This window comes from Pseudophryne corroboree, chromosome 1 (assembly GCF_028390025.1).
Source record: "Pseudophryne corroboree isolate aPseCor3 chromosome 1, aPseCor3.hap2, whole genome shotgun sequence".
NCBI classification, from domain to species: Eukaryota; Metazoa; Chordata; class Amphibia; order Anura; family Myobatrachidae; genus Pseudophryne; species Pseudophryne corroboree.
Genome location: NC_086444.1, coordinates 569528573 through 569556386, shown reverse-complemented (window position 1 = coordinate 569556386; position 27814 = coordinate 569528573). Strand labels below are relative to the sequence as shown.

Genomic DNA, 27814 nt, shown 5'->3' with positions numbered 1-27814 from the left:
TATATCATTATCATCCAGTCTATATTAGCAGCAGACGCAGTACGGTAGTCCACGGCTGTAGCTACCTCTGTGTCGGCAGTCGCTCGTCCATCCATAATTGTATACCACCTACCTGTGGTGTTTTTTTTTCTATCTTCTTGATACTAGTAGCTTACTTTAGGAGTCTGCAGTGCTGACAGTGTCCAGCAGGTCCGTCATTATATAATATATACCTGTCCGGCTGCAGTAGTGATATATATATATTTTTTATATCATTATCATCCAGTCTATATTAGCAGCAGACGCAGTACGGTAGTCCACGGCTGTAGCTACCTCTGTGTCGGCAGTCGCTCGTCCATCCATAATTGTATACCACCTACCTGTGGTGTTTTTTTTTCTATCTTCTTGATACTAGTAGCTTACTTTAGGAGTCTGCAGTGCTGACAGTGTCCAGCAGGTCCGTCATTATATAATATATACCTGTCCGGCTGCAGTAGTGATATATATATATTTTTTATATCATTATCATCCAGTCTATATTAGCAGCAGACGCAGTACGGTAGTCCACGGCTGTAGCTACCTCTGTGTCGGCAGTCGCTCGTCCATCCATAATTGTATACCACCTACCTGTGGTGTTTTTTTTTCTATCTTCTTGATACTAGTAGCTTACTTTAGGAGTCTGCAGTGCTGACAGTGTCCAGCAGGTCCGTCATTATATAATATATACCTGTCCGGCTGCAGTAGTGATATATATATATTTTTTATATCATTATCATCCAGTCTATATTAGCAGCAGACGCAGTACGGTAGTCCACGGCTGTAGCTACCTCTGTGTCGGCAGTCGCTCGTCCATCCATAATTGTATACCACCTACCTGTGGTGTTTTTTTTTCTATCTTCTTGATACTAGTAGCTTACTTTAGGAGTCTGCAGTGCTGACAGTGTCCAGCAGGTCCGTCATTATATAATATATACATGTCCGGCTGCAGTAGTGATATATATATATATTTTTTATATCATTATCATCCAGTCTATATTAGCAGCAGACGCAGTACGGTAGTCCACGGCTGTAGCTACCTCTGTGTCGGCAGTCGCTCGTCCATCCATAATTGTATACCACCTACCTGTGGTGTTTTTTTTTTCTATCTTCTTGATACTAGTAGCTTACTTTAGGAGTCTGCAGTGCTGACAGTGTCCAGCAGGTCCGTCATTATATAATATATACCTGTCCGGCTGCAGTAGTGATATATATATATTTTTTATATCATTATCATCCAGTCTATGTTAGCAGCAGACGCAGTACGGTGGTCCACGGCTGTAGCTACCTCTGTGTCGGCAGTCGCTCGTCCATCCATAATTGTATACCACCTACCTGTGGTGTTTTTTTTTTTTCTATCTTCCTGATACTAGTAGCTTACTTTAGGAGTCTGCAGTGCTGACAGTGTCCAGCAGGTCCGTCATTATATAATATATACCTGTCCGGCTGCAGTAGTGATATATATATATTTTTTATATCATTATCATCCAGTCTATATTAGCAGCAGACGCAGTACGGTAGTACACGGCTGTAGCTACCTCTGTGTCGGCAGTCGCTCGTCCATCCATAATTGTATACCACCTACCTGTGGTGGTTTTTTTTTCTATCTTCTTGATACTAGTAGCTTACTTTAGGAGTCTGCAGTGCTGACAGTGTCCAGCAGGTCCGTCATTATATAATATATACCTGTCCGGCTGCAGTAGTGATATATATATATTTTTTATATCATTATCATCCAGTCTATATTAGCAGCAGACGCAGTACGGTAGTCCACGGCTGTAGCTACCTCTGTGTCGGCAGTCGCTCGTCCATCCATAAGTATACTAGTATCCATCCATCTCCATTGTTTACCTGAGGTGCCTTTTAGTTGTGCCTATTAAAATATGGAGAACAAAAATGTTGATGTTCCAAAAATAGGGAAAGATCAAGATCGACTTCCACCTCGTGCTGAAGCTGCTGCCACTAGTCATGGCCGAGACGATGAAATGCCATCAAAGTCGTCTGCCAAGGCCGATGCCCAATGTCATAGTACAGAGCATGTAAAATCCAAAACACCAAATATCAGTAAAAAAAGGACTCAAAAATCTAAAATAAAATTGTCGGAGGAGAAGCGTAAACTTGCCAATATGCCATTTACCACACGGAGTGGCAAGGAACGGCTGAGGCCCTGGCCTATGTTCATGGCTAGTGGTTCAGCTTCACATGAGGATGGAAGCACTCAGCCTCTCGCTAGAAAAATGAAAAGACTCAAGCTGGCAAAAGCACAGCAAAGAACTGTGCGTTTTTCGAAATCACAAATCCACAAGGAGAGTCCAATTGTGTCGTTTGCGATGCCTGACCTTCCCAACACTGGACGTGAAGAGCATGCGCCTTCCACCATTTGCACGCCCCCTGCAAGTGCTGGAAGGAGCACCCGCAGTCCAGTTCCTGATAGTCAGATTGAAGATGTCAGTGTTGAAGTACACCAGGATGAGGAGGATATGGGTGTTGCTGGCGCTGGGGAGGAAATTGACCAGGAGGATTCTGATGGTGAGGTGGTTTGTTTAAGTCAGGCACCCGGGGAGACACCTGTTGTCCGTGGGAGGAATAGGGCCATTGACATGCCTGGTGAAAATACCAAAAAAATCAGCTCTTCGGTGTGGAAGTATTTCAACAGAAATGCGGACAACATTTGTCAAGCCGTGTGTTGCCTTTGTCAAGCTGTAATAAGTAGGGGTAAGGACGTTAACCACCTCGGAACATCCTCCCTTATACATCACCTGCAGCGCATTCATCATAAGTCAGTGACAAGTTCAAAAACTTTGGGCGACAGCGGAAGCAGTCCACTGACCAGTAAATCCCTTCCTCTTGTAACCAAGCTCACGCAAACCACCCCACCAACTCCCTCAGTGTCAATTTCCTCCTTCCCCAGGAATGCCAATAGTCCTGCAGGCCATGTCACTGGCAATTCTGACGAGTCCTCTCCTGCCTGGGATTCCTCAGATGCATCCTTGCGTGTAACGCCTACTGCTGCTGGCGCTGCTGTTGTTGCTGCTGGGAGTCGATGGTCATCCCAGAGGGGAAGTCGTACTCGTAAGACCACTTTTACTACTTCCACCAAGCAATTGACTGTCCAACAGTCCTTTGCGAGGAAGATGAAATATCACAGCAGTCATCCTGCTGCAAAGCGGATAACTGAGGCCTTGGCATCCTGGGCGGTGAGAAATGTGGTTCCGGTATCCATCATTACTGCAGAGCCAACTAGAGACTTGTTGGAGGTACTGTGTCCCCGGTACCAAATACCATCTAGGTTCCATTTCTCTAGGCAGGCGATACCGAAAATGTACACAGACCTCAGAAAAAGACTCACCAGTGTCCTAAAAAATGCAGTTGTACCCAATGTCCACTTAACCACGGACATGTGGACAAGTGGAGCAGGGCAGGCTCAGGACTATATGACTGTGACAGCCCACTGGGTAGATGTATGGACTCCCGCCGCAAGAACAGCAGTGACGGCACCAGTAGCAGCATCTCGCAAACGCCAACTCTTTCCTAGGCAGGCTACGCTTTGTATCACCGCTTTCCAGAATACGCACACAGCTAAAAACCTCTTACGGCAACTGAGGAAGATCATCGCAGAATGGCTTACCCCAATTGGACTCTCCTGTGGATTTGTGGCATCGGACAACGCCAGCAATATTGTGTGTGCATTAAATATGGGCAAATTCCAGCACGTCCCATGTTTTGCACATACCTTGAATTTGGTGGTGCAGAATTATTTAAAAAACGAGAGGGGCGTGCAAGAGATGCTGTCGGTGGCCAGAAGAATTGCGGGACACTTTCGGCGTACAGGCACCACGTACAGAAGACTGGAGCACCACAAAAAACGCCTGAACCTGCCCTGCCATCATCTGAAGCAAGAAATGGTAACGAGGTGGAATTCAACCCTCTATATGCTTCAGAGGTTGGAGGAGCAGCAAAAGGCCATTCAAGCCGATACAACTGAGCACGATATAGGAGGTGGAATGCACCTGTCTCAAGCGCAGTGGAGAATGATTTCAACGTTGTGCAAGGTTCTGCAACCTTTTGAACTTGCCACACGTGAAGTCAGTTCAGACACTGCCAGCCTGAGTCAGGTCATTCCCCTCATCAGGCTTTTGCAGAAGAAGCTGGAGACATTGAAGGAGGAGCTAACAGAGCGATTCCGCTAGGCATGTGGGACTTGTGGATGGAGCCCTTAATTCGCTTAACAAGGATTCACGGGTGGTCAATCTGTTGAAATCAGAGCACTACATTTTGTCCACCGTGCTCGATCCTAGATTTAAAACCTACCTTGGATCTCTCTTTCCGGCAGACACAAGTCTGCTGGGGTTCAAAGAACTGCTGGTGACAAAATTGTCAAGTCAAGCGGAACGCGACCTGTCAACATCTCCTCCTTCACATTCTCCCGCAACTGGGGGTGCGAGGAAAAGGCTCAGAATTCCGAGCCCACCCGCTGGCGGTGATGCAGGGCAGTCTGGAGCGACTGCTGATGCTGACATCTGGTCCGGACTGAAGGACCTGACAACGATTACGGACATGTCGTCTACTGTCACTGCATATGATTCTCTCCCCATTGAAAGAATGGTGGAGGATTATATGAGTGACCGCATCCAAGTAGGCACGTCAGACAGTCCGTACTTATACTGGCAGGAAAAAGAGGCAATTTGGAGGCCCTTGCACAAACTGGCTTTATTCTACCTAAGTTGCCCTCCCACAAGTGTGTACTCCGAAAGAGTGTTTAGTGCCGCCGCTCACCTTGTCAGCAATCGGCGTACGAGGTTGCATCAAGAAAATGTGGAGAGGATGATGTTCATTAAAATGAATTATAATCAATTCCTCCGTGGAGACATTGACCAGCAGCAATTGCCTCCACAAAGTACACAGGGAGCTGAGATGGTGGATTCCAGTGGGGACGAATTGATAATCTGTGAGGAGGGGGATGTACACGGTGATATATCGGAGGATGATGATGAGGTGGACATCTTGCCTCTGTAGAGCCAGTTTGTGCAAGGAGAGATTAATTGCTTCTTTTTTGGTGGGGGTCCAAACCAACCCGTCATTTCAGTCACAGTCGTGTGGCAGACCCTGTCACTGAAATGATGGGTTGGTTAAAGTGTGCATGTCCTGTTTATACAACATAAGGGTGGGTGGGAGGGCCCAAGGACAATTCCATCTTGCACCTCTTTTTTCTTTCATTTTTCTTTGCGTCTTGTGCTGTTTGGGGAGTAGTTTTTGGAAGGGTCATCCTGCGTGACACTGCAGTGCCACTCCTAGATGGGCCAGGTGTTTGTGTCGGCCACTTGGGTCGCTTATCTTAGTCACACAGCTACCTCATTGCGCCTCTTTTTTTCTTTGCGTCATGTGCTGTTTGGGGGGTGTTTTTTGGAAGGGCCATCCTGCGTGACACTGCAGTGCCACTCCTAGATGGGCCAGGTGTTTGTGTCGGCCACTTGGGTCGCTGAGCTTAGTCACACAGCTACCTCATTGCGCCTCTTTTTTTCTTTGCGTCATGTGCTGTTTAAGGGGTGTTTTTTGGAAGGGCCATCCTGCGTGACACTGCAGTGCCACTCCTAGATGGGCCAGGTGTTTGTGTCGGCCACTTGGGTCGCTTATCTTAGTCACACAGCTACCTCATTGCGCCTCTTTTTTTCTTTGCGTCATGTGCTGTTTGGGGGGTGTTTTTTGGAAGGGCCATCCTGCGTGACACTGCAGTGCCACTCCTAGATGGGCCAGGTGTTTGTGTCGGCCACTAGGGTCGCTTATCTTAGTCACACAGCTACCTCATTGCGCCTCTTTTTTTTTCTTCTTTGCGTCATGTGCTGTTTGGGGAGTAGTTTTTTGAAGGGCCATCCTGCGTGACACTGCAGTGCCACTCCTAGATGGACCAGGTGTTTGTGTCGGCCACTTGGGTCGCTGAGCTTAGTCATCCAGCGACCTCGGTGCAAATTTTAGGACTAAAAATAATATTGTGAGGTGTAAGGTGTTCAGAATAGACTGAAAATGAGTGGAAATTATGGTTATTGAGGTTAATAATACTTTGGGATCAAAATGACCCCCAAATTCTATGATTTAAGCTGTTTTTTAGGGTTTTTTGAAAAAAACACCTGAATCCAAAACACACCCGAATCCGACAAAAAAAATTTGGTGAGGTTTTGCCAAAACGCGTTCGAACCCAAAACACGGCCGCGGAACCGAACCCAAAACCAAAACATAAAACCCGAAAAATTTCCGGTGCTCATCACTACTAGCAACATCATCCCTCATAACTTAAATACATATATATGCCTGTTTGTGGCAAATGTGTCTGGTTACTTCATTCTGAAAGCAAACACATGAGTTGTATGGTAGATCAGACATACTCCACCATAAAAACACATTGTAATCCATAATGTGTTGCCTTATACTTTCTCAAACAAAAACATAGTAATGGTTTTTGTATGTATTTGGCAATGTTAGGTCAAACACACATGTGAAAATGATTAAAACAACCTTACTATTTGCCAAGCTTACACATGAGTTTCTGTTGCAGCATCTTCCACACAATGTGCTACTGTATGGCTGAAGTGGACATACATATCTTTACTGGATGTGGACAAGGCCATTTTGCTAGGATTCCATTTCATGTTTTACTGACTTCGGTAAGTATAGCAGATTTTGATGGGTTTTGACTTAATGCGTTTAAGTAAATGGATTATTAAGATCTGACAGTTATTTAATTTATTTCAGTTTGTTACTCACAATCAAGATAAGGGGAGTGTGGTTGGCGTCTTGGAGGTGTGTCCAAAATTTGGAGTGGGGGGACGGAACATACTGTCGATAATCTTCGTGGCGGGGTAGCCTGCTGTGGTTGGCCCTGGACATCAGACCTTGCTTTTTTTGCTGCAACATGTTTTATATTGTGGTGTGTTACAGAAGTCCGCCTTCTGCTGCTCAAGACTTCTTTTGATGGGCCTAGTTTAGAAAGTGACATTTTGTTGTGGTCATTCCTTTACAAACATAACCTATACTACAATGGACACTTTACCTACTTCCGGTGCGTCATCATCACCAGATGTCATGGGAGTGACTGTAGGACGACCAGTACTGCTTTTTTCCAACACTGTAAATCAAGAAACAAATAACATAACTTATGTATTCATGCTATTGTTGATACATCCACCCATTATGCTTATAAACATTAAATCTTAAAAAAATTGGGGTTTTTTTTATGACTCAAAACATAAGGACCTTAAACCAAAAAACCACAACATAAAACAAAAAACATTGTCCAATAGCCATATGCACTATGGAAAGTGCAACACAGGGAATCATGTACAGAACACAGACATAGGACACAATTACAAATACATACACTAACAAGCCAAAACACACACATCTTCACTTTGTAATGAAAGGAAAAAAATTACAGATGCAATATAGAAATTGCTCTGTGATGTGGCACTCCAAACACACATTACCACAATATGAGCCAACTCAAAAAAACAAAAACAAAAAAAATAGTAAGGTAACTAAGTCTACAGTGTTGTGTCAGGGTACAAATACAGACTCAAACTGAACAAACAAAGATTGGGTTTGTCTTAAACAATATTACATTCAGTACTAATGAAATTACACATGTAAATGGCTTCAAAGCCACTTTGCACTACTCCAGCCTCTAACATGACAACCACTGTTTTGGCAACATTGCACATGGATACCCGAAATAAAAAACATAGTCAAACTTTAAAACTGTTAAATGTGCAAAAGTAAAACATTATTGCTGGACAATTCAATGACACACCAAGTCCAAACTACACATGGAAAATGTACTAAAAAAAAAACACATGACAAACAATAAAGTAATATGTTACATTGGCTTTTGTAGAAAACATTACCCAAAACAATATATTTACTTACACACACTTGAAGATGGGAGTAATATGCAACGTCACATGACACACATTTTTTTTTAAACAAAGCCAGAAGTAATGTCATAGAATGTTAAGGCAAATACACATGCTCCCCATTCTTCCTGGGCCGATCGGAATCCCGGACATGGGTTGCAGACACTACTTCTGGAGGTATTAAACTCTGCATGGGCTCCTCATAGTCCAGATATCTTGCAATAAAGGGCTGGCCTCCACCGGTTTTTCGAGCCGACTTCGCCTCCTTGGCCATTTTGGACTTGACACGTCGCTTTATGTCATAGTACCGTTTGCGGCACGTGTCCTCCGTCCGCTTGACCACCCCCTCACTATTGACAGCAGCAACAACTTTCGCCCACAACACCGTCTTCTTCCGTGTTGGCACCTTGGCGGACTCAGGCCCAAATAGCTGCCTCTGATACTTCATCAGCTCCCGCACCAATGCCACATTTTCTGCATAACTAAACTTGACATTCTGCCCAGTCTTAGTAGTGGTGCGTGGCTGCGGAGCTCTCTGACTGTCACTATCACTGTCATTTGAGGCTGCTGCAGCAACCTCACCCACCTCCTCCACCTCACTAACCTCACTCTCACTCAACTCCTCCACCTGACCAACCTCCTCCCCCTCACTCGCACCCTCCACCTCACTCACCTCAGACACCTCACCCACCTCTGAGTCACACATAATTGGGGTAAAATTACTAAGGTCCCGATTTTGACCGAGATGCCGTTTTTTTCATCAAAGTGTCATCTCGGTAATTTACTAAGCAATAATCACGGCAGTGATGAGGGCATTCGTAATTTTTTGGAAGTCCAACAAAAAAATTACGAATGAATACACCATCGGTCAAAACGCGGCTGTTTAACTATGAATCTCGGTAATTTACTAAGAAGTGCAAAGCAAAAAAAAACAAACACTGCCGTGAAAAATGACAACTCGTAAAAAAGTGCAAAAAAAAACAGACCTGCTTTTTTAATCCGTGATTGTATAGGCATGCAGGGATCCATGAGATCCGTGCATGTATATCAGTGGGAAGGGGTGGGAAAGTGGTTATTTTCTTTAAAAAAATTGCGTGGGGTCCCCCCTCCTAAGCATAACCAGCCTCGGGCTCTTTGAGCCGATCCTGGTTGCAGAAATATGGGGAAAAAATTGACAGGGGTTCCCCCATATTTAAGCAACCACCATCGGGCTCTGCGCCTGGTCCTGGTTCCAAAAATATGGGGGACAAAAAGAGTAGGGGTCCCCCGTATTTTTAAAACCAGCACCGGGCTCCACTAGCTGGACAGATAATGCCACAGCCGGGGGTCACTTTTATATAGTGCCCTGCGGCCGTGGCATCAAATATCCAACTAGTCACCCCTGGCCGGGGTACCCTGGGGGAGTGGGGACCCCTTCAATCAAGGGGTCCCCCCCCCAGCCACCCAAGGGCCAGGGGTGAAGCCCGAGGCTGTCCCCCCCATCCAATTGGCTGCGGATGGGGGCTGATAGCCTTTTGTGAAAATGAAAAGATATTGTTTTTAGTAGCAGTACTACAAGGCCCAGCAAGCCTCCCCCGCATGCTGGTACTTGGAGAACCACAAGTACCAGCATGCGGCGGAAAAACGGGCCCGCTGGTACCTGTAGTACTACTACTAAAAAAATACCCAAAAAAAGACAATACACACACACCTTGAAAGTAAAGTTTTATTACATGCATCCACACAAACATACATACATACTTACCTTATGTTCACACGAGGGTCTGTCCTCTTCTCCAGTAGAATCCATGGGGTACCTGTTGAATAAATTCTACTCACCAGATCCAGGGTACCAGGCTCCTCGGATAATCCTTTTGTAATCCACGTATTTGATAAAAAAAAAAAAACGGAGACCCGAGCCACGCACTGAAAGGGGACCCATGTTTTCACATGGGACCCCTTTCCCCGAATGCCAGAAACCCACTCTGACTGATGTCTAAGTGGGTTTCTTCAGCCAATCAGGGAGCGCTACGTTGTAGCACCCTCCTGATCGGCTGTGTGCTCCTGTACTGTCTGACAGGCGGCACACGGCAGTGTTACAATGTAGCGCCTATGCGCTCCATTGTAACCAATGGTGGGAACTTTCTGCTCAGCGGTGAGGTCACTTTCGGTCAACCGCAGGGCAGAAAGTTCCCACCATTGGTTACAATGGAGCGCATAGGCGCTACATTGTAACACTGCCGTGTGCCGCCTGTCAGACAGTACAGGAGCACACAGCCGATCAGGAGGGTGCTACAACGTAGCGCTCCCTGATTGGCTGAAGAAACCCACTTAGACGTCAGAGTGGGTTTCTGGCATTCGGGGAAAGGGGGCCCATGTGCAAACATGGGTCCCCTTTCAGTGCGTGGCTCGGCTCTCCGTTTTTTTATTTTATTCAAGTACGTGGATTACAAATGGATGCTACGAGGAGCCTGGGACCCTGGATCTGGTGAGTAGAATTTATTCAACAGGTACCCCATGGATTCTACTGGAGAAGAGGACAGACCCTCGTGTGAACATAAGGTAAGTATGTATGTATGTTTGTGTGGATGCATGTAATAAAACTTTACTTTCAAGGTGTGTGTGTATTGTCTTTTTTTGGGTATTTTTTTAGTAGTAGTACTACAGGTACCAGCTGGCCCGTTTTTCCGCCGCATGCTGGTACTTGTGGTTCTCCAAGTACCAGCATGCGGGGAGGCTTGCTGGGCCTTGTAGTACTGCTACTAAAAACAATATCTTTTCATTTTCACAAAAGGCTATCAGCCCCCCATCCGCAGCCAATTGGATGGGGGGGACAGCCTCGGGCTTCACCCCTGGCCCTTGGGTGGCTGGGGGGGGGGACCCCTTGATTGAAGGGGTCCCCACTCCCCCAGGGTACCCCGGCCAGGGGTGACTAGTTGGATTTTTGATGCCACGGCCGCAGGGCACTATATAAAAGTGACCCACGGCTGTGGCATTATCTGTCCAGCTAGTGGAGCCCGGTGCTGGTTTTAGAAATACGGGGGACCCCTACTCTTTTTGTCCCCCGTATTTTTGGAACCAGGACCAGGCGCAGAGCCCGATGCTGGTTGCTTAAATATGGGGGAACCCCTGTCATTTTTTCCCCCATATTTCTGCAACCAGGGTCGGCTCAAAGAGCCCGAGGCTGGTTATGCTTAGGAGGGGGGACCCCACGCATTTTTTTTCTCCATTTTACAGTGTTTATTTAAAAAAAAAAAAAAATGAACCCCAGCACTGATCACACAGATCCGGCCGAGATTCATTGTGATAAAGTCGGCAGTGTTTTGCTAATCACTGCCGTAAAAAACGGGGAAAAAACACGAATGACATCGACATCGGAACAAATGAAAAATCCGAATACGACAGCTTAGTAAATTAGGCGTAATAAATTCAAAAAGTTGCAGTTTTACACTTTCGATGTCATTCGTGATTGAACTTTGACCTTTTTCCGAAAATTACGAATGTTAGTAAATATACCCCATTGTGTGTCTAAACACTTAACACAGAAAAAAAAAGAAAAGAAAAAAACACACTCCTCCACTACCACTGCACAACTCACACACACACACACACACACACACACACACACACACACACACTGACAAGGGACTATAAAGAAAAAAAACTTGGACAAAAAATGAGACAAAAACAAAAAAAAACAAGACTACAAGAATGACAAGACTACTTTCAAACACAATACTACACTCAGAAATCGCAAACAACACTCCTCACCAAACCAAAAACTCACCAACCTCCACAGCACAACCTCCCTCCTCACCACTAACTAAACCCACGAGGTGCGGACGGTTTGGGGCATATTTATATGGTTGCGCACAGACACTCCTACATCTGAAACACAACCAATCACGAACGGGGATGAAAAACGAAACTAAAAGTCAAAATGCGTCCGTGGTTGAAAAATAACCCTGCCGCGTTTAACATAGTAAAAACCCTGAAAATACTACAAAAACACGTACATAAATGACAATGACGGCCGTAAATGTGCCAAAATAAAAACGACTGGCATCGACATCGGAAAACACGAAAACCATAAAGTCGACTGCTTAGAAACTTGGCATATATAGTTTCAAAAAGTTGCATGAAAATGCACCCGATAGAAAACAAGTTTAAACACTACACAAACCGACTCAAACACGAATATTAGTAAATATAGGCCCTGGTAGGTGATGAGATGACTCCATGGATAGGGGGGCATCTAGTGGCTCCTGGCAGGACTGCAGTCAGTAGTAACTGCAGCTCTCTGCTCCCGGAGCCGTCCTTTGTTTGTCAGTCCCGCCCACACACCTCCCACTGCTAGCGCCACTGCGCTGGCACAGGAAGGGAGGGGATTACATTGGCGGCCTGGCTGGAGTGGGGACTTGAAGAGCCGGTATGCATTTACCGTGATAGGCGCAGCCGGCAGCAACTGCGCACATCAAAGGGATGCAGAGCAGTGAGAGCACCTCTCCAAGTGCCTCCCTGCACTGCATCCCTTTGCTGAGCGGGTTCCGCCAGCTCTGGAATCAGCCCCTTGATTCTAAATACAAATCAAAACTCAGGCCCTTAATTGCTCTATAATGTACATTTTCATTTATTTATATAATCTAAACTGAAGAAGTAAATTCAGTAAAGCTACCAGTACACTTACTGACTAAAATGGTGTAATATATAGTCAGTTTTATTGTGTGCTGTCAGTAATAAAGTATAATTGCATTGACACATACTGTACATTGTGATATCTTTTCAGTCACTAGATGGCGTTTTGTGATTTTATATACATTTGACCTTTAGTACCTGATACGCTGCCTTCTTTCACAGACACACTCTGGGAAAATAGCTGTAATCTGTTCCAAATATGAACTAGAAACTCAGTGTGAGAGACTTAAACAACTGTCAGCTCCGACTTGGTTTATACTAAGCTGCAGTCAGATATGCTGAGCTTCAACACAAGATGTACTACACACAGAATTTTCTTCAAAAAGCAGGTTCAGGATTAAAATAGAATACTTTTTATCCTCGCTAAATTCAAATATATAAAATATATAATAGTAACTTACAGTACAGTATGTCAGCTTACTTATTTGTACAAACATGACCTCATGCAGAATTGCCTGCAGCTATGCCATTGATCAGTGCCGTACCTAGACATTTTGGCGCTGTGTGCAAGAAATGGCATCGGCGCCCCCCCTTCATGTAAAACAGGTGCCGTGTGCGCTGCAGGCGCGCGTGAAAAAAAAGGATTTTAGTACCTACCGGTAAATCCTTTTCTCCTAGTCCGTAGAGGATGCTGGGGACTCCAAAAGGACCATGGGGTATAGACGGGATCCGCAGGAGCTTGGGCACACTAAAAAGACTTTCACTGGGTGTGAACTGGCACCTCCCTCTATGCCCCTCCTCCAGACCTCAGTTATAGGAACTGTGCCCAGGAGAGACGGACATTTCGAGGAAAGGATTTTTGTTTAAACTAAGGGCAGGAAACATACCAGCCCACACCACAAACATACCGTACAACCGGAGTATCAGGAAACCAGATAACAGTATGAATTAACAACATCAACAAGCTGAATATAACTGATACACAACCCGCGTGTAAACAAATTTAACCAGTAATAATACACTGCAAGTAACAGTCCGCACTGGTATGGGCGCCCAGCATCCTCTATGGACTAGGAGAAAAGGATTTACCTTGTAGGTACTAAAATCCTATTTTCTCTTACGTGCTAGAGGATGCTGGGGACTCCAAAAGGACCATGGGGTCTATACCAAAGCTCCAGAAGGGGCGGGAGAGTGCGGACGACTCTGCAGCACCGACTGAGCAAACATGAGGTCCTCATCAGCTAGGGTATCAAACTTGTAAAACTTAGCAAAGGTGTTTGAACCCAAACACGTAGCTGCTCGGCAAAGCTGAAGTGCCGAGACCCCTTGGGCAGCTGCCCAAGATGAGCCCACTTTTCTGGTAGAATGGGCCTTTACTGACTTCGGCCACGGTAGCCCAGCTGAAGAATGAGCTTGCTGAATCGTATTACAAATCCAGCGTGCAATAGTTTGCTTAGAAGCAGGATTTCCAATCTTGTTGGAAGCATACAGGACAAACAATGCCTCTGTTTTTCTGGTAAGAGCCGTTCTGGCGACGTAAATTTTCAAAGCTCTTACAACATCAAGAGACCTTGGAACTGCCACAGCATCTGTAGCCACGGGCACCACAACAGGTTGGTTAATGTGAAACGAAGAAACCACCTTCGGCAGAAATTGTTGACGAGTCCTCAATTCTGCTCTATCCGAATGGAAGATCAAATATGGACTCTTGTGAGATAAGGCCGCCAACTCTGACACTCGCCTGGCAGACGCCAGAGCCAAAAGCATGACCACCTTCCAAGTGAGAAACTTTAACTCAACCTTACGCAAAGTTTCAAACCAGTGAGACATAAGAAACTGCAAGACCACTTCAAGATCCCACGGCGCCACAGGCGGCACAAATGGAGGATGGATATGCAGCACTCCCTTCACAAAAGTCGGAACCTCTGGAAGGACGGCCAATTCCTTCTGAAAAATAGAAAATAGATAAAGCCGAAATCTGCACTTTGATGGAACCCAATTTCAGGCCTGCATCGACGCCTACCTGCAAAAAATGGAGAAACCGACCCAAGTGAAATTCCTCCGCAGGAGCAGTTTTGGTTTCACACCACAAAACATACTTTCTCCAAATACGGTGATAATGTTTCGCCGTAACCTCCTTCCTAGCCTTAAAGAGAGTGGGGATGACCTCCCCAGGAATACCTTTTCGAGCTAAGATTTGGCGCTCAACTTCCACGCCGTCAAACGCAGCCGCGGTAAGTCCGGAAACACGCAGGGCCCCAGCAGTAACAAGTCCTCTCTTAGAGGAAGCGGTCAAGGATCTTCCTCAAGCAATTCCCGAAAATCCGGATACCAGGCTCCCTGACCATTGTCTGTATTTCCAGAGCTTTGTCTTCCGGAAGAAACACTCTCTGTAACTCCGTGTCTAGAATCATGCCCAGAAAGGGCAGCCGAGTGGCCGGGATCAACTGAGACTTTGGCAAATTTAGAACCCAACCGTGTTGTCGCAGAACCGTCAGAGACAGATCCACATTTCTTAACAACTGTTCCTTGGACCTCACCTTTATCAGGAGATCGTCCAAGTACGGGATAATTGTAACCCCTTGCTTGCGAAGGAGAACCATGATTTCTGCCATAACCTTGATGAAAATCCTCGGGGCCGTGGAAAGCCCAAACGGCAACGTCTGAAATTGGTAATGACAATCCTGCACTGCAAATCTCAGGAAGGCCTGATGCGGAGGATATATCGGGACGTGTAAGTAGGCATCCTTTATGTCGACTGACGCCATAAAATCCCCCCCTTCTAGGCTGGAGATCACAGCTCGAAGAGATTCCATCTTGAACTTTCAAGTATGGATTGAGGGATTTTAGGTTCAGAATCGGTCTGACCGAACCGTCCGGCTTCGGTACGACAAAGAGGCTCGAATAGAATCCCTCCCCCCGTTGGAACAGGGAAACGGGAACAATGACCCTCTGTTGACACAACTTTTGTATCGCAGCATTTACTACATCTCTTTCCAGAAGAGACACTGGCAAGGCCGAAATGAAAAAGCGGTGAGGGGGCATCTCCTGAAACTCCAGCTTGTATCCCTGAGACACTATGTCTAGGACCCAAGGATCCAGGCATGATTGAACCCAGACCTGACTGAAGATCCGTATACGGCCCCCCACCGGCCCGGACTCCTGCAGGGGAGCCCCAGCGTCATGCGGTGGACTTGGTAGAGGCAGGGGAGGACTTTTGGAACTGGGCGCCTGATACTGCAGGCGACTTCCTTCCCCTTCCTCTACCCTTTGAAGCGAGGAAGGATGAGCCTTTTCCTCGCTTGTATTTATTGGGTCGTAAGGACTGCATCTGCTGATGGGGTGCCTTTTTCTGTTGTGTGGGAACATAAGGAAGAAAATATGACTTACCCGCAGTCGCGGTAGACACCAGGTCAGCCAGGCCGTCACCAAACAAGACACTACCTTTGAAGGGAAGAGCTTCCATATTTTTCTTGGAGTCGGCATCAGCATTCCATTGATGGATCCACAGCGCCCTCCTGGCCGAGACCACCATGGCATTGGCTCTTGATCCCAAGAGACCAACATCCCTCGCCGCATCCTTCAGGAAATCTGCAGCGTCCTTGATATAACCAAGAGTCAAAAGAATATTATCTTTATCAAGGGTATCCATATCAGAAGCTAAATTATCAGCCCATTTAGCAATAGCACTACTCACCCATTCCGACGCCACAGCAGGTCTGAGCAATGCACCCGTATTAACAAAAATGGCCTTCAAAGACGTTTCCAGCTTACGATCCGCCGGATCCTTGAGAGCTGCCGTGTCAGGGGACGGAAGCGCCACCTTCTTAGACAAACGGGATAGAGCCTTGTCGACATTCGGAGACGACTCCCATTTTTCCCTGTCATCAGAGGGGAAAGGATACACCATGAAAATGCTCTTGGGAATCTGCTGTCAAAGTCGAAAAATATCATGATACATATCCCTTGTACTAACCCGTCATGCATATACACGCTGCTCGTGCACCTGGTCTCCCATGCGTACACATACCCGCAAGTTGCGTAAGAGACGCTCCAGCGACTCGTGCGCATGATATGTGTATTTACGGCGGAGTTTGTGAGCGTGTAGCGTGCGACTCGAACGTAGCATATTTAACCCAAATAGTGCATTTTGTAGATATTGTTCCCCTAGACCATGTCAGCGAGTATGATTAGTTTAAACAGTTCCTGGACAGAGGGATTCCTCCTTGCATGATAGGAAGGGTCAGATAAAGGATGAAAGGTGGTGTCTAGTATCCAGCTGTAGGGTATTTTAAGGGTAACATTCCGGTGTTAGTTAGGAAAGGATCGCTCGCTCCTGCATATAGTTATGTACAGAAGTAGATTATGAACATTAACTGTATTGGCTGTAAATTACACATGCGGCTGGAATTCAGAGGATACCTCCCACCAGAGCAGTTGGGGAAGGACATCGCCTACCTATTCAAATCCACCTATGACCTTTGCTGTAATGTAGAGACATATCCCTGTGTCCAATGAACAATGAGATTACAGTGACCATTGTATTGTTTTGGATGAAGTGAATAAATAGAGCTTGCAGCTGGCTTGGTCACACAAGACTCTGAAGGCTTTCTCCCTGATAGCGGAGAACTGGATCCAGGTTGCGCTTGCGAATGATTCCCCACGTATGTATATTCTCTGAAGCCATTATTCTCTGTTATTCTGTTTAGATTTCCTTGTTAGCCTGTAGAGTATAACTTGTACCCGTTTACCCCTTTTCTCTGAATAATCCACTGTGGTGTTAGAGTCCAGTGGTTTACTACAAACAGTGTTGTGTTTTCATTTTCCTGCCTGGGCTTTTAAAGTAGATTAACTTGTTTAACCTGTTTTAGATTAACCTGCATTGTGAAGGTGTATGCACTGCGGATACTTTGTATCGCCAGTGCTATTTAAGGTTTAAAGTATAAGCATATCATTACATTGTTTCATTAATAAGGTTTACAGTATTTCAATCCGTGTGCGTACGTGCCACGTGTTCGTCGCGCCCACGGCACAGCGTCTTATACTCTAAGTGCGTATCCATACGGTACTCAGTACGCAAATAGCGTACTTAGTCCGTAGTGTGTGTAATAAGTCTAGCGGCCATAGCGGCTCCACGGTAACAGTGTATAGCTTTATGTTTTAAGATAATATTTGACATTATCACTGCCATCTCTTGTCTGGTGACTCCCAAGCCTTTTCACAAAGAGTATTCATTTCATGAGAGGGGGGAAACTTCACCTCAGGTCTTTTCCCTTTAAATAAACAAATCCTTGTTTCCTGCACCGCAGTTTCGTCAGAGATACGTAAAACATCTTTAATAGCCACAATCATGTACTGAATACTCTTAACTAGCCTTGGGTGTAAAGTAGCCTCATTGAAATCGACATCAGAATCAGAATCCGTGTCGGTATCCGTATCTACCATCTGGGTAAACTAACGCTTTTGTGACCCTGAAGGGGTCTGCACCTGAGTCAAAGCATCCTCCATGGATTTCCTCCATACTTGTGTCTGAGACTCAGATTTATCCAACCTCTTGGACAATGAGGCCACATTTGCATTAAGTGCACTTAACATAGTAACCAAATCAGGTGTCGGCTGTGCCGACAGAGCCATTTCCAGCCCCTTTTCTGCGCCCCCAGTAACCTCCTCCGGGGAGGAACACTCAGCCTCAGACATGCCGACACGTAGTACCGACACACCCACACACACACTGCCCCAACCAGGGGACAGACCCACAGGGAAGCCCTGAGAGAGAAACACAGAGGGAGTATGCCAGCTCACACCCCAGCTCCCATATATCACACCAATATAATATATGATGATAGCGCTGCCCTTAATTATAAACTAGCACCAATTTATCTATGCCCCCCCCCCCCCCCCCCGTTTTGCTCACTTTTACTTGAATGGAGCCTGGAGGTCCCGGGCCAGCGTCTCATGCAGCGCGTGTGAATGAGAGAAAATGGCGCTGGTGAGCTGTGCGGCTAAGCCCTGCCCCTTCCCGGCTCGCTTCAGTCCCGCAAAAATTCAAATCTGCTATGCTGGCGGGGGTATGAAAAACGGTGCCCGGGCACCAAATATGCCTGTCTGCCAGCTTACAATGACCCCAGTAACATGCTGCCTAGGGCGCTCCCCCCCCCAGCGCCCTGCACCCGCAAGTGCCGTTGGTGAAGTGTGTGGGGGCATGGAGCGCAGCGCTACCGCTGCGCTGCTACCTCGTTACTGAAGTCTTCTGCCGTCTGATGTCTTCGGATCTTCTCATACTCACCCGAATAAGCAGCTAGGCAAACCAAGTGATTGAACCCTCTGGAGCTAATGGTGTCCAGTAGCCTAAGAAGCAGAGCCCTTAACTAAGTAGAAGTAGGTCTGACTTCTCTCCCCTCAGTCCCACGATGCAGGGAGCCTGTAGCCAGCAGGTCTCCCTGAAAATAAAAAACCTAACAAAAGTATTTTCTAGAGAAACTCAGTAGAGCTCCCCTAGTGTGTGTCCAGTCACTCTTGGGCACAAAGTCTAGAAGTAGAAGTAGAAGTATAGAAGTAGAAGTAGGTCTGACTTCTCTCCCCTCAGTCCCACGATGCAGGGAGCCTGTAGCCAGCAGGTCTCCCTGAAAATAAAAAACCTAACAAAAGTATTTTCTAGAGAAACTCAGTAGAGCTCCCCTAGTGTGTGTCCAGTCACTCTTGGGCACAAAGTCTAACTGAGGTCTGGAGGAGGGGCATAGAGGGAGGAGCCAGTTCACACCCAGTCAAAGTCTTTTTAGTGTGTCCAAGCTCCTGCGGATCCCGTCTATACCCCATGGTCCTTTTGGAGTCCCCAGCATCCTCTAGGACGTAAGAGAAATATAAAGGCGTGGCTTCATGGAGAAGGGGTGTGGCCACAAAATAATACCAATCATATTACGGTGCATAGTAGTCTCCATTATTCAAATTACGCCGCACAGTAGTGCCACTACACCAAGTAGAGCCCCTTTTACACATAACGGCAGACAGCATCCCCTTTTTTACACATTACGGCAGACAGCATCCCCTTTTACACATTACGGCAGCCAGAATCCCCTTTTTACACATTACGGCAGACAGCATCCCCTTTTTAGACATTACGGCAGACAGCGTCCCCCTTTTTACACATTACGGCAGACAGCATCCCCTTTTTACACATTATGGCAGACAGCATCCCCTTTTTATACATTACAGCAAACAGCGTCAGATGCACTATGGCTGTAGATGTCAAGTGATTGATAGTCTTCAGTTGTTTTGGGGCAGGGAGGCAGCAGCAGTGGCAGCTGTTTCACAAAATGGAGGTGTGTCTCCTCTGTTTTGTGTGAGTGCCAAGGCCAGGATTTCCATTATTATTATTATTACATTTTATTTATAAGGCGCCACATGTGTTTCGCAGCGCCGTACAAAGGACAGTACAGGGGACAAAACATTGCATTACAGTAAATAAATAACAGAAATAGAGTACAGGTAACAGAGCACCACACATTCTCAAGACATAATACAGCTAAGATGTAAGTATCGAGGGAGTGATCATCGTACTACTGGAGGCTGGTGGCCATAGATGGAGATGAGCCTTTACTAGCAGGATAAAGATGGTCGTTGAGTAGGGGAGAGCTGTGAGTGAAATGTGTTGAGACGAGGGCTTAGATAACAAGAGGAAAGAGGGCCCTGCTCTGAAGAGCTAACAATCTAATGGGGAGGGGCGACAGACAGATGACAAGAGGTGCAGGCAAGTGGGAGGTAGCCTGATGGCAGTATGCAAGCAAAGCTGAGATGTTCACGGCATGAGGCAGGGGGGTGGAGGCGCGGCTTCAGCACTGGGTTATGCATCGGGAGGGTATGCTTTGATGAATAGGTGGGTTTTTAGTGCCCGTTTGAAGCTTTGCAAGGTTGGGGAGAGTCTAATGGAGCGGGGGAGTGCGTTCCACTGAAGGGGTGCAGCACGGGCAAAATCCTGAACTCGTGCATGGGAAGCAGTGACCAGGGCGGTGGAGAGGCGACGGTCATTAGTCGACCGTAGGGGGCGGGAGGGAGTATGAAGGGAAAGGAGGTTGGAGATGTAGGGAGCAGTGGAATTAGAGATGGCCTTGTATGTGAGGGTGAGGAGTTTGAAGAGGATTCTGTAGGGGAATGGGAGCCAGTGTAGATTTTTTCGAAGGGGAGTGGCAGATGTGGTGCGGCGGGAGAGGAAGATAAGCCTAGCTGCGGAGTTCAGGACAGATTGGAGGGGAGCAAGATGGGAGCAAGCGAGGCCAGTGAGGAGGACATTACAGTAGTCAAGACGTGAGATGACCAGTGAGTGGATGATGAGTTTAGTTGCACTCTGGGAGAGATATGGCTTGATACGAGCAATGTTGCGTAGCTGGAAACGACAGGATTGTGCCAGAGCTTGGATGTGGGGTGCAAAGGAGAGGGAGGAGTCAAGAGTGACGCCCAGGCAGCGGAGTTGGGGAACGGGGGAGATGGTGGTGTTGTCAACAATGATGGAGATATTGGTCGGGGGTGTTGCTCTGGATGGGGGGAAGATGATGAGTTCCGTTTTGTCCATGTTGAGCTTTAGAGAGTGTTCAGACATCCAGGAGGAGATTGCAGAGAGGCAGCTGGAAACCTGAGAGAGGACAGAGCGGGACAGATCAGGAGATGAGAGGTAGAGTTGTGTGTCATCAGCATAGAGGTGGTATTTAAGGCCAAATGAGTTAATGAGCGCACCCAGGGAAGAGGTATACAGGGAGAACAGAAGGGGTCCAAGGACAGAACCCTGAGGGACACCAACAGGAAGGATGGAAGGGTGTGAGGTGGTGCTGGAGGCAGACACAGAGAAGGAGCGGTTAGTGAGGTAAGAAGAAAACCAGTCAAGGACAGTGCTAGAGAGGCCAGCGTTTTGGAGTGTGCCGAGGAGGAGAGGATGATCTACAGTGTCAAAGGCAGCAGAGAGGTCCAGAAGGATGAGCAGAGAAAAGTGGCCCCTGGATTTGGCCGAAAGCAGGTCATTGGTGACTTTCACCAGGGCAGTCTCAGTTGAGTGGAGTGGGCGAAAGCCAGATTGTAGTGGATCAAGGATGGAGTTGTCAGAGAGGTAGCTTGTGAGACGGCTGTAGACTAATCGTTCAAGTAATTTGGAGGCGAAAGGGAGAAGAGAGATGGGGCGGTAATTAGTGGGTGATGAGGGGTCGAGGTTGGGTTTTTTGAGAATAGGCGAGACCAGAGCATGTTTGAATGGTGAGGGGAAGATGCCGGTGGAGAGGGACAGGTTAAAGAGGTGAGCAAGGTGAGAGAAGGCAGTGGGGGAGAGGGAGCGGAGAAGACGGGAGGGAAGGGGGTCCAGGGGGCAGGTGGGGGGGGGTGGAGGATAAGATGAGGGAATGGACTTCCTTTTCTGAAGTGGGATGGAAGGAGGACAGGGTGGGATAGATGGAGGGGAGGGATAAAGGGGGCAGGGGGGTAGCAGAGGGGTGACGGCGGGAGATGTCGTGTCGGATATCCTCAATTTTGGAGATGAAGAAGGAGGCAAAGTCAGAGGCAGTGAGGGAGGATGGGAGGGGAGGAGGAGGGGGGCGAAGGAGAGTGTTGAAAGTTTCAAAGAGACGGCGTGGACAGGAGGACTGAGAGGAGATGAGTGCTTGGAAAAAGGATTGCTTGGCGAGGGAAAGAGCAGAGCTGTAGGAGGAGAGAATAAACTTAAAATGGAGGAAGTCCGGCAGAGAGTGAGATTTCCTCCAGGAGCGTTCAGCGGAGCGTGAGCATTTTTGTAAGAAACGTGTTAGTTTGGTGTGCCAGGGTTGGGGTTTGAAGCGGCGGAGGGGGACAGAGGAGAGGGGGGCCACAGAGTCGAGAGCAGCGGTTAGGGAAGAGTTATAGAAGGTGGCTGCCTGGTTGGGACAAGTCATAGTGGAAAGAGGAAAGTCTCGAGGGAGGACATGAAAGTGGGGTTGAGAGACCCGAGATTGCGTCTGGTGGTGGTGGGTCTGGGCATGGAGAGGAGGAGGGAGGATGAGAGGGTGAAAGAAAGCAGATGGTGGTCAGAGAGAGGGAAGGAAGAGTTTGAGAAATCAGAGAGATCACATCGGTGGGTGAAGACAAGGTCGAGGGAGTGGCCGAGATTGTGAGTAGGGGTGGAGGTCCATTGAGAAAGTCCAAAGGAGGTGGAAAGGGCGAGAAGATTAGTGGAAGCGGCATTAGTGATGTCAATAGGGATGTTAAAGTCTCCGAGGATGACAGAGGGGAGGTCGGAGGAGAGAAAGTGGGGAAGCCAGGCAGCAAAGTTGTCAAGAAAAGGTGAACAGTGGCCAGGGGGGCGGTAGATCACTGCCACAAGGAGGTGAATGGAGTAGAAGAGGCGGATAGTGTGGACTTCGAAGGTGGAGAAGGTGAGAGAGGGCTCAGGTGGGATGACACGAAAAGTGCAGTTAGGGGAGAGAAGGACGCCCACGCCTCCACCCTGGCGACCATCAGTTCTGACTGTGTGGCTGAAGGAGAGGCCTCCGTAGGAGAGGGCAGCAGGGGAGGTGGTGTCAGAGGAGGAGAGCCAGGTTTCAGTGATGGCGAGAAGGTGAAAAGAGTGGGAGATGAAGAGGTCGTGGATAGTTGGCAGCTTGTTGCAGATTGATCTAGCATTCCACAGTGCACAGGAGAAAGGAAGGGAGGGGACAGGGGAGATAGGGATAAGGTTGGCTGGGTTCTGAGTGTTTGTGGGTGATTTTGAATTTGGGGGGTGAGACCTGGCAGTGAGGATTGGTATGTGACAGGATCGGGGAGCCATAATTTGGTACAGTAGTTTTCAGGGGAATAGAATGGTGTAGGTGTAATATAGAATGAACAAGGAGAATGTGGGGTGTAATGTAAGCAAAAGACAGTGCAAACAGAATTTTAAGAAATAATTGTAATCCCTCTCTCACCACTCAGGGGTACTTAATACATGTGTGCCTCCACCCAAGCTATATTCTATTTGGCTTGCTTGGGTAAGCCTGATAGGTAGGCAATCTGTGTCCTATGTATAGGCATGTGAGATTACAATTGTACTATTTTAAACAATACCATGACATTTACACCTGAAATTGTTGCTGTATAAGAATACCTGTATTCTTTATCTGCTTTCACAAAGAATAGTACACTAGAATGTTATGCAACAGACAAGTACATAGGTTTTAATGTAAGCACATAGGTATAATAACATTGCCAACATTAACATTTATCTAATAGTTGCACCGTATGTAGTTCTAGAACACATAGATATGCCCTATTAAATACAAATAACAAAACAAAAACAAAAATCATAACTATAAACCCGGGTTCAAATTTGTCTCACTCTGTACTGCAGTAACGTCGGTGCACTTACGTTGGGGCCCTTTAAGGAGGATCTTAAGTTTCGTTAACTGTGAGATATCTTTAAGTATTTCACTAGTTCCACTGTGAAGGATTAGTCAGCACTATATGTGCTGTGCTGTATGTTGTCGCTTCTCCTTGTAAGCCTAAACTGAGTTTGAAGTTATATTTCTCTTTTTTACAAACTCTTTAGTTGAATGTAGAAATGTTTTTGATTCACGCAGAAAATTACAATTCACCTACTCAATATAGCTGCGTTTAATCTCCTTCAGGAAAGAGTTCAGTCCTTTTATATTTCATGCACTCCTCCATAAAACTCAACTGTAACCATCAAATAAACATTTCCTTTCCAGTTTTTAACTTTGCTTTATATATTAGTAGCTACATTTGTTTAAAATCCAAAAAGGCAGCATATTTCTCTTCATCTGCCTCCATTAGATCTTAGTTATGAGCCTCTCATTTACTATATGGAGTCACACATGCAGCCACTGTATGGTCCTGCCACTCTTCTACTAACTTGTGTGTAGTTCTGTTAGCTACTCTTCCCTCTGCAACTGTTATGGAGTTAACGCAATAGGTAGCAATGTCACAGATGGTGCTGCTTATTATGTGAGCTGAGTAATGTAGCTATCTATACAATGTTTATGAACCTCCGTAGATGAGATCAATTATATTTTATGCAGCTATACTGTACTTTATCTTCTTGGATTAACTGTCACTTAGCTGCTATAATAGCTACAAAGTATTAGTCTAAGATATTTACTCCTTTGAAGTTACAAGTGCATGCAATATTAGCTGCAGTGCAGGGGCTGTCACTTTGCCTCGGTGTAGCTACCGTGAGTTTAGGATTACACTTACAAATGCCTCACTGCTGCTCAGTCTCCGCCTCCTGCCGACACTCCCCCAACTTCTCCCTTACACTTACAGCCACACAGAATGGAGCCTTTGCTGCTGCGGCTTCTGTGTTGTGACTGTCAGAGTCTGTGTCTGTAGCAGGTAGAGCAGCCATAACTCGGGGTACAGGAAGGAACCCTCTCCGCCTCCCTGTCACAGACGCGCCCTTCTAATACTGCTGGTTGATTTGACTAGCACTTATGCCGGGTTCTGTGAACAGTGCTGAGCCTCAATGCCGTTGACGCCACCTTTACAGCCAGGAAGCTCTGCTCTGGCTTCACACACTAAGCCCCCTCCGGCCGCCGCAATGTATACCACTCAGCTCTAATGTGGGCGACGGCCGGAGCAGCAATGAGGTGTGTGCTCTCACCAGAGGATCTGCAGTCTCTTTCTCAGCATACACTGACAGCACCTATCCACCCCTCTCTAGTAGTCACATGACCCACTCTGAGGTGATGCCCCGCCCACTGCAAATCACCCCACTAGGTGATTGACAGTTAGGAGCACAAGGACATTAACCGTTTAGATGAACTGTGAAACCATAAAATAAGCTTTAATTGTATTTCTCTAACGTCCTAGTGGATGCTGGGGACTCCGTAAGGACCATGGGGAATAGACGGGCTCCGCAGGAGACTGGGCACTCTAAGAAAGATTTAGTACTACTGGTGTGCACTGGCTCCTCCCTCTATGCCCCTCCTCCAGACCTCAGTTAGAATCTGTGCCCGGACAGAGCTGGGTGCATTTTAGTGAGCTCTCCTGAGCTTGCTAATAAGAAGAGACTGCAGCTTCCCACAAAAAAATTCTCAGGCAGTATCCTTTCCCCGCTAGGGCCAGGATGTGATGGGAATCTTCCCCTAGGGTGTCACGTTTGCACAGAAGGTAGCACCAGCTATTCTCAGGGATCCTGCAGATAGCGTGCACATTCTAGTACACTACTCAGACCGGCGATTGTGTCGGCATGGGTTTATAGCACTGTGGCAGCGTGGACAGGTACCTTATCAGCAGAGATTGAGACCCTAGTATGCATATAGATATATATATATGTGTATAGATAGAGATATATATATTAAAGATGCTGTCTTAAGAGATAGGTATATATATATAAAACATGCCCAAAGAGACATGAGTATACTGGGTCCTAGAGTCAAAGCTATGTCGATTTCTGCTTGACGTGTCCTGTAGAATGTGCAATGGACAGATGATGCCGACTTAAGAGGCATATGGAAGGCTGAGGATTGTGTGGAGAAGGGTTCTCGGACCTGGTCTCCACAGCTATAGCTGGTAATTCTGATATTTTGCCTTATATTCCTGCACAGCCTAGGAAAGCACGACATTATCAAATGCAGCCTTTCGGATAAAGAAACAAGAAAGTCCGAGGTGCGTCCTTTCTTGCCAGAGGCGCGGGCAGAGGGAAGAAGCTGCACAACACAGCTAGTTCCCAGGAACAGAAGTCCTCCCCGGCCTCTACAAAGATCCACCGCATGTCGCTGGGGCTCCACAGGCGGAGCTAGGCCCGGTGGGGGCACGGCTTCGTAAGTTCAGCCACAAGTGGGTTCACTCCCTGTTGGAGATTCCCCAATTCTAGGCCCAAAGTCACTCCCGACTTTCCTACAGTCGGGAGTGACTTTGGGCCTAGAATTGGGGAATCTCCCCCTTTCAGGCTTGCAATAACCGCTCTTAGCGATTCCATCTTGAACTTGAACCTTTTCAGGCATATGTTCAGGGATTTTAAAATTCAATATGGGTCCGACCGAACCGTCTGGTTTCGGGACTACAACATGGTCGAATAATAACCCCCTCCTTGTTGAAAAGGGAAGGGAAGCTGGACTTCCTTTGTAGAGGCATTCCTGGCCTCACAGCCAGCAACATATTTTCGCCGTATACGGTGATAATGTTTAGCCGTCACGTCCTTCCTAGCCCTTATCAGCGTAGGAATAACCTCATCCGGAATCCCTCTTTTCTACTAGGATCCGGCGTCCAACCGCCATGCCGTCAAACGCGGCTGCGGTAAGTCTTGGAACATACAAGGTCCCTGCTGCAACAGATCCTGCCCTAGAGGCAGAGGCCATGGGTCCTCTGTGAGCATTTCTTGCAGCTCTGTATACCAAGTCCTTCTTGGCCAATCCGGAACAATGAGTATTGTTCTCACTCCTCTTTTCCTTATGATTCTCAGCACCTTGGGTAAGAGAGGAAAAGGAGGAAACACATAAACCGACTGGAACATCCACGGTGTCACCAGTGCGTCTACAGCTATCGCCTGAGAGTCTCTTGACCTGGCGCAATACCTCTGTAGCTTTTTGTTGAGGCGGGATGCCATCATGTCCCCCTGTGGCAGTTCCCACCGACCTACAAGCTGCTCGAAGACTTCTTGATGAAGTCCCCACTCTCCCGGGTGGAGGTCGTGCCTGCTGAGGAAGTCTGCTTCCCAGTTGTCCACTCCCGGAATGAACACTGCTGACAGTGCGTTTACGTGATTCTCCGCCCAGCGAAGAATTCTGGTGGCTTCTACCATCGCCACCCTGCTCCTTGTGCCGCCTAGGTGGTTTACATGAGCCACTGCGGTGATATCGTCTGACTGAATCAGAACCGGTTGGTCACGAAGCAGGGTCTCCGCTTGACTTAGGGCGTTGTATATGGCCCTTAGTTCAAGGATATTATGTGAAGGCAAGTTTCCTGCCTTGACCACAGCCCTTGGAAATTTCTTCCCTGTGTGACTGCCCCCCACCCTCGGAGGCTTGCATCCGTGGTCACCAGGACCCAGTCCTGAATGCCGAATCTGCGACCTTCGAGAGGGTGAGCACTCTGCAGCCACCACAGGAGAGACACCCTGGCTCTGGGGGATAGGGTGATTAACCGATGCATCTGAAGATGTGATCCGGACCACTTGTCCAGTAAGTCCCATTGGAAGGTCCTCGTATGGAACCTGCCGAAGGGAATGGCCTCGTATGATGCCACCCTCCTTCCCAGGACCCGAGTGTAGTAATGCACTGACACCTATTTTGGTTTTAATAGATTCCTGACCAGTGTCATGAGCTCCTGAGCTCTCT

General features: G+C 47.1%; 1 protein-coding gene across 1 annotated transcript in view; it reads right to left on the bottom strand.

Annotated features, from left to right (window-relative positions):
* The window catches only part of LOC134921064 (uncharacterized), a 125286-nt gene that overhangs the window by 5452 nt on the left and 92020 nt on the right, over nt 1–27814 (bottom strand). The window contains exons 3-4 of the mRNA XM_063920571.1: nt 7061–7135; nt 6775–6987 (exon numbers count right to left, since the gene is read on the bottom strand). Coding sequence (XP_063776641.1) covers nt 6775–6987; nt 7061–7094 — 247 coding nt within the window. The 5' untranslated portion in view covers nt 7095–7135. The remainder of the gene's footprint in view (nt 1–6774; nt 6988–7060; nt 7136–27814) is intronic.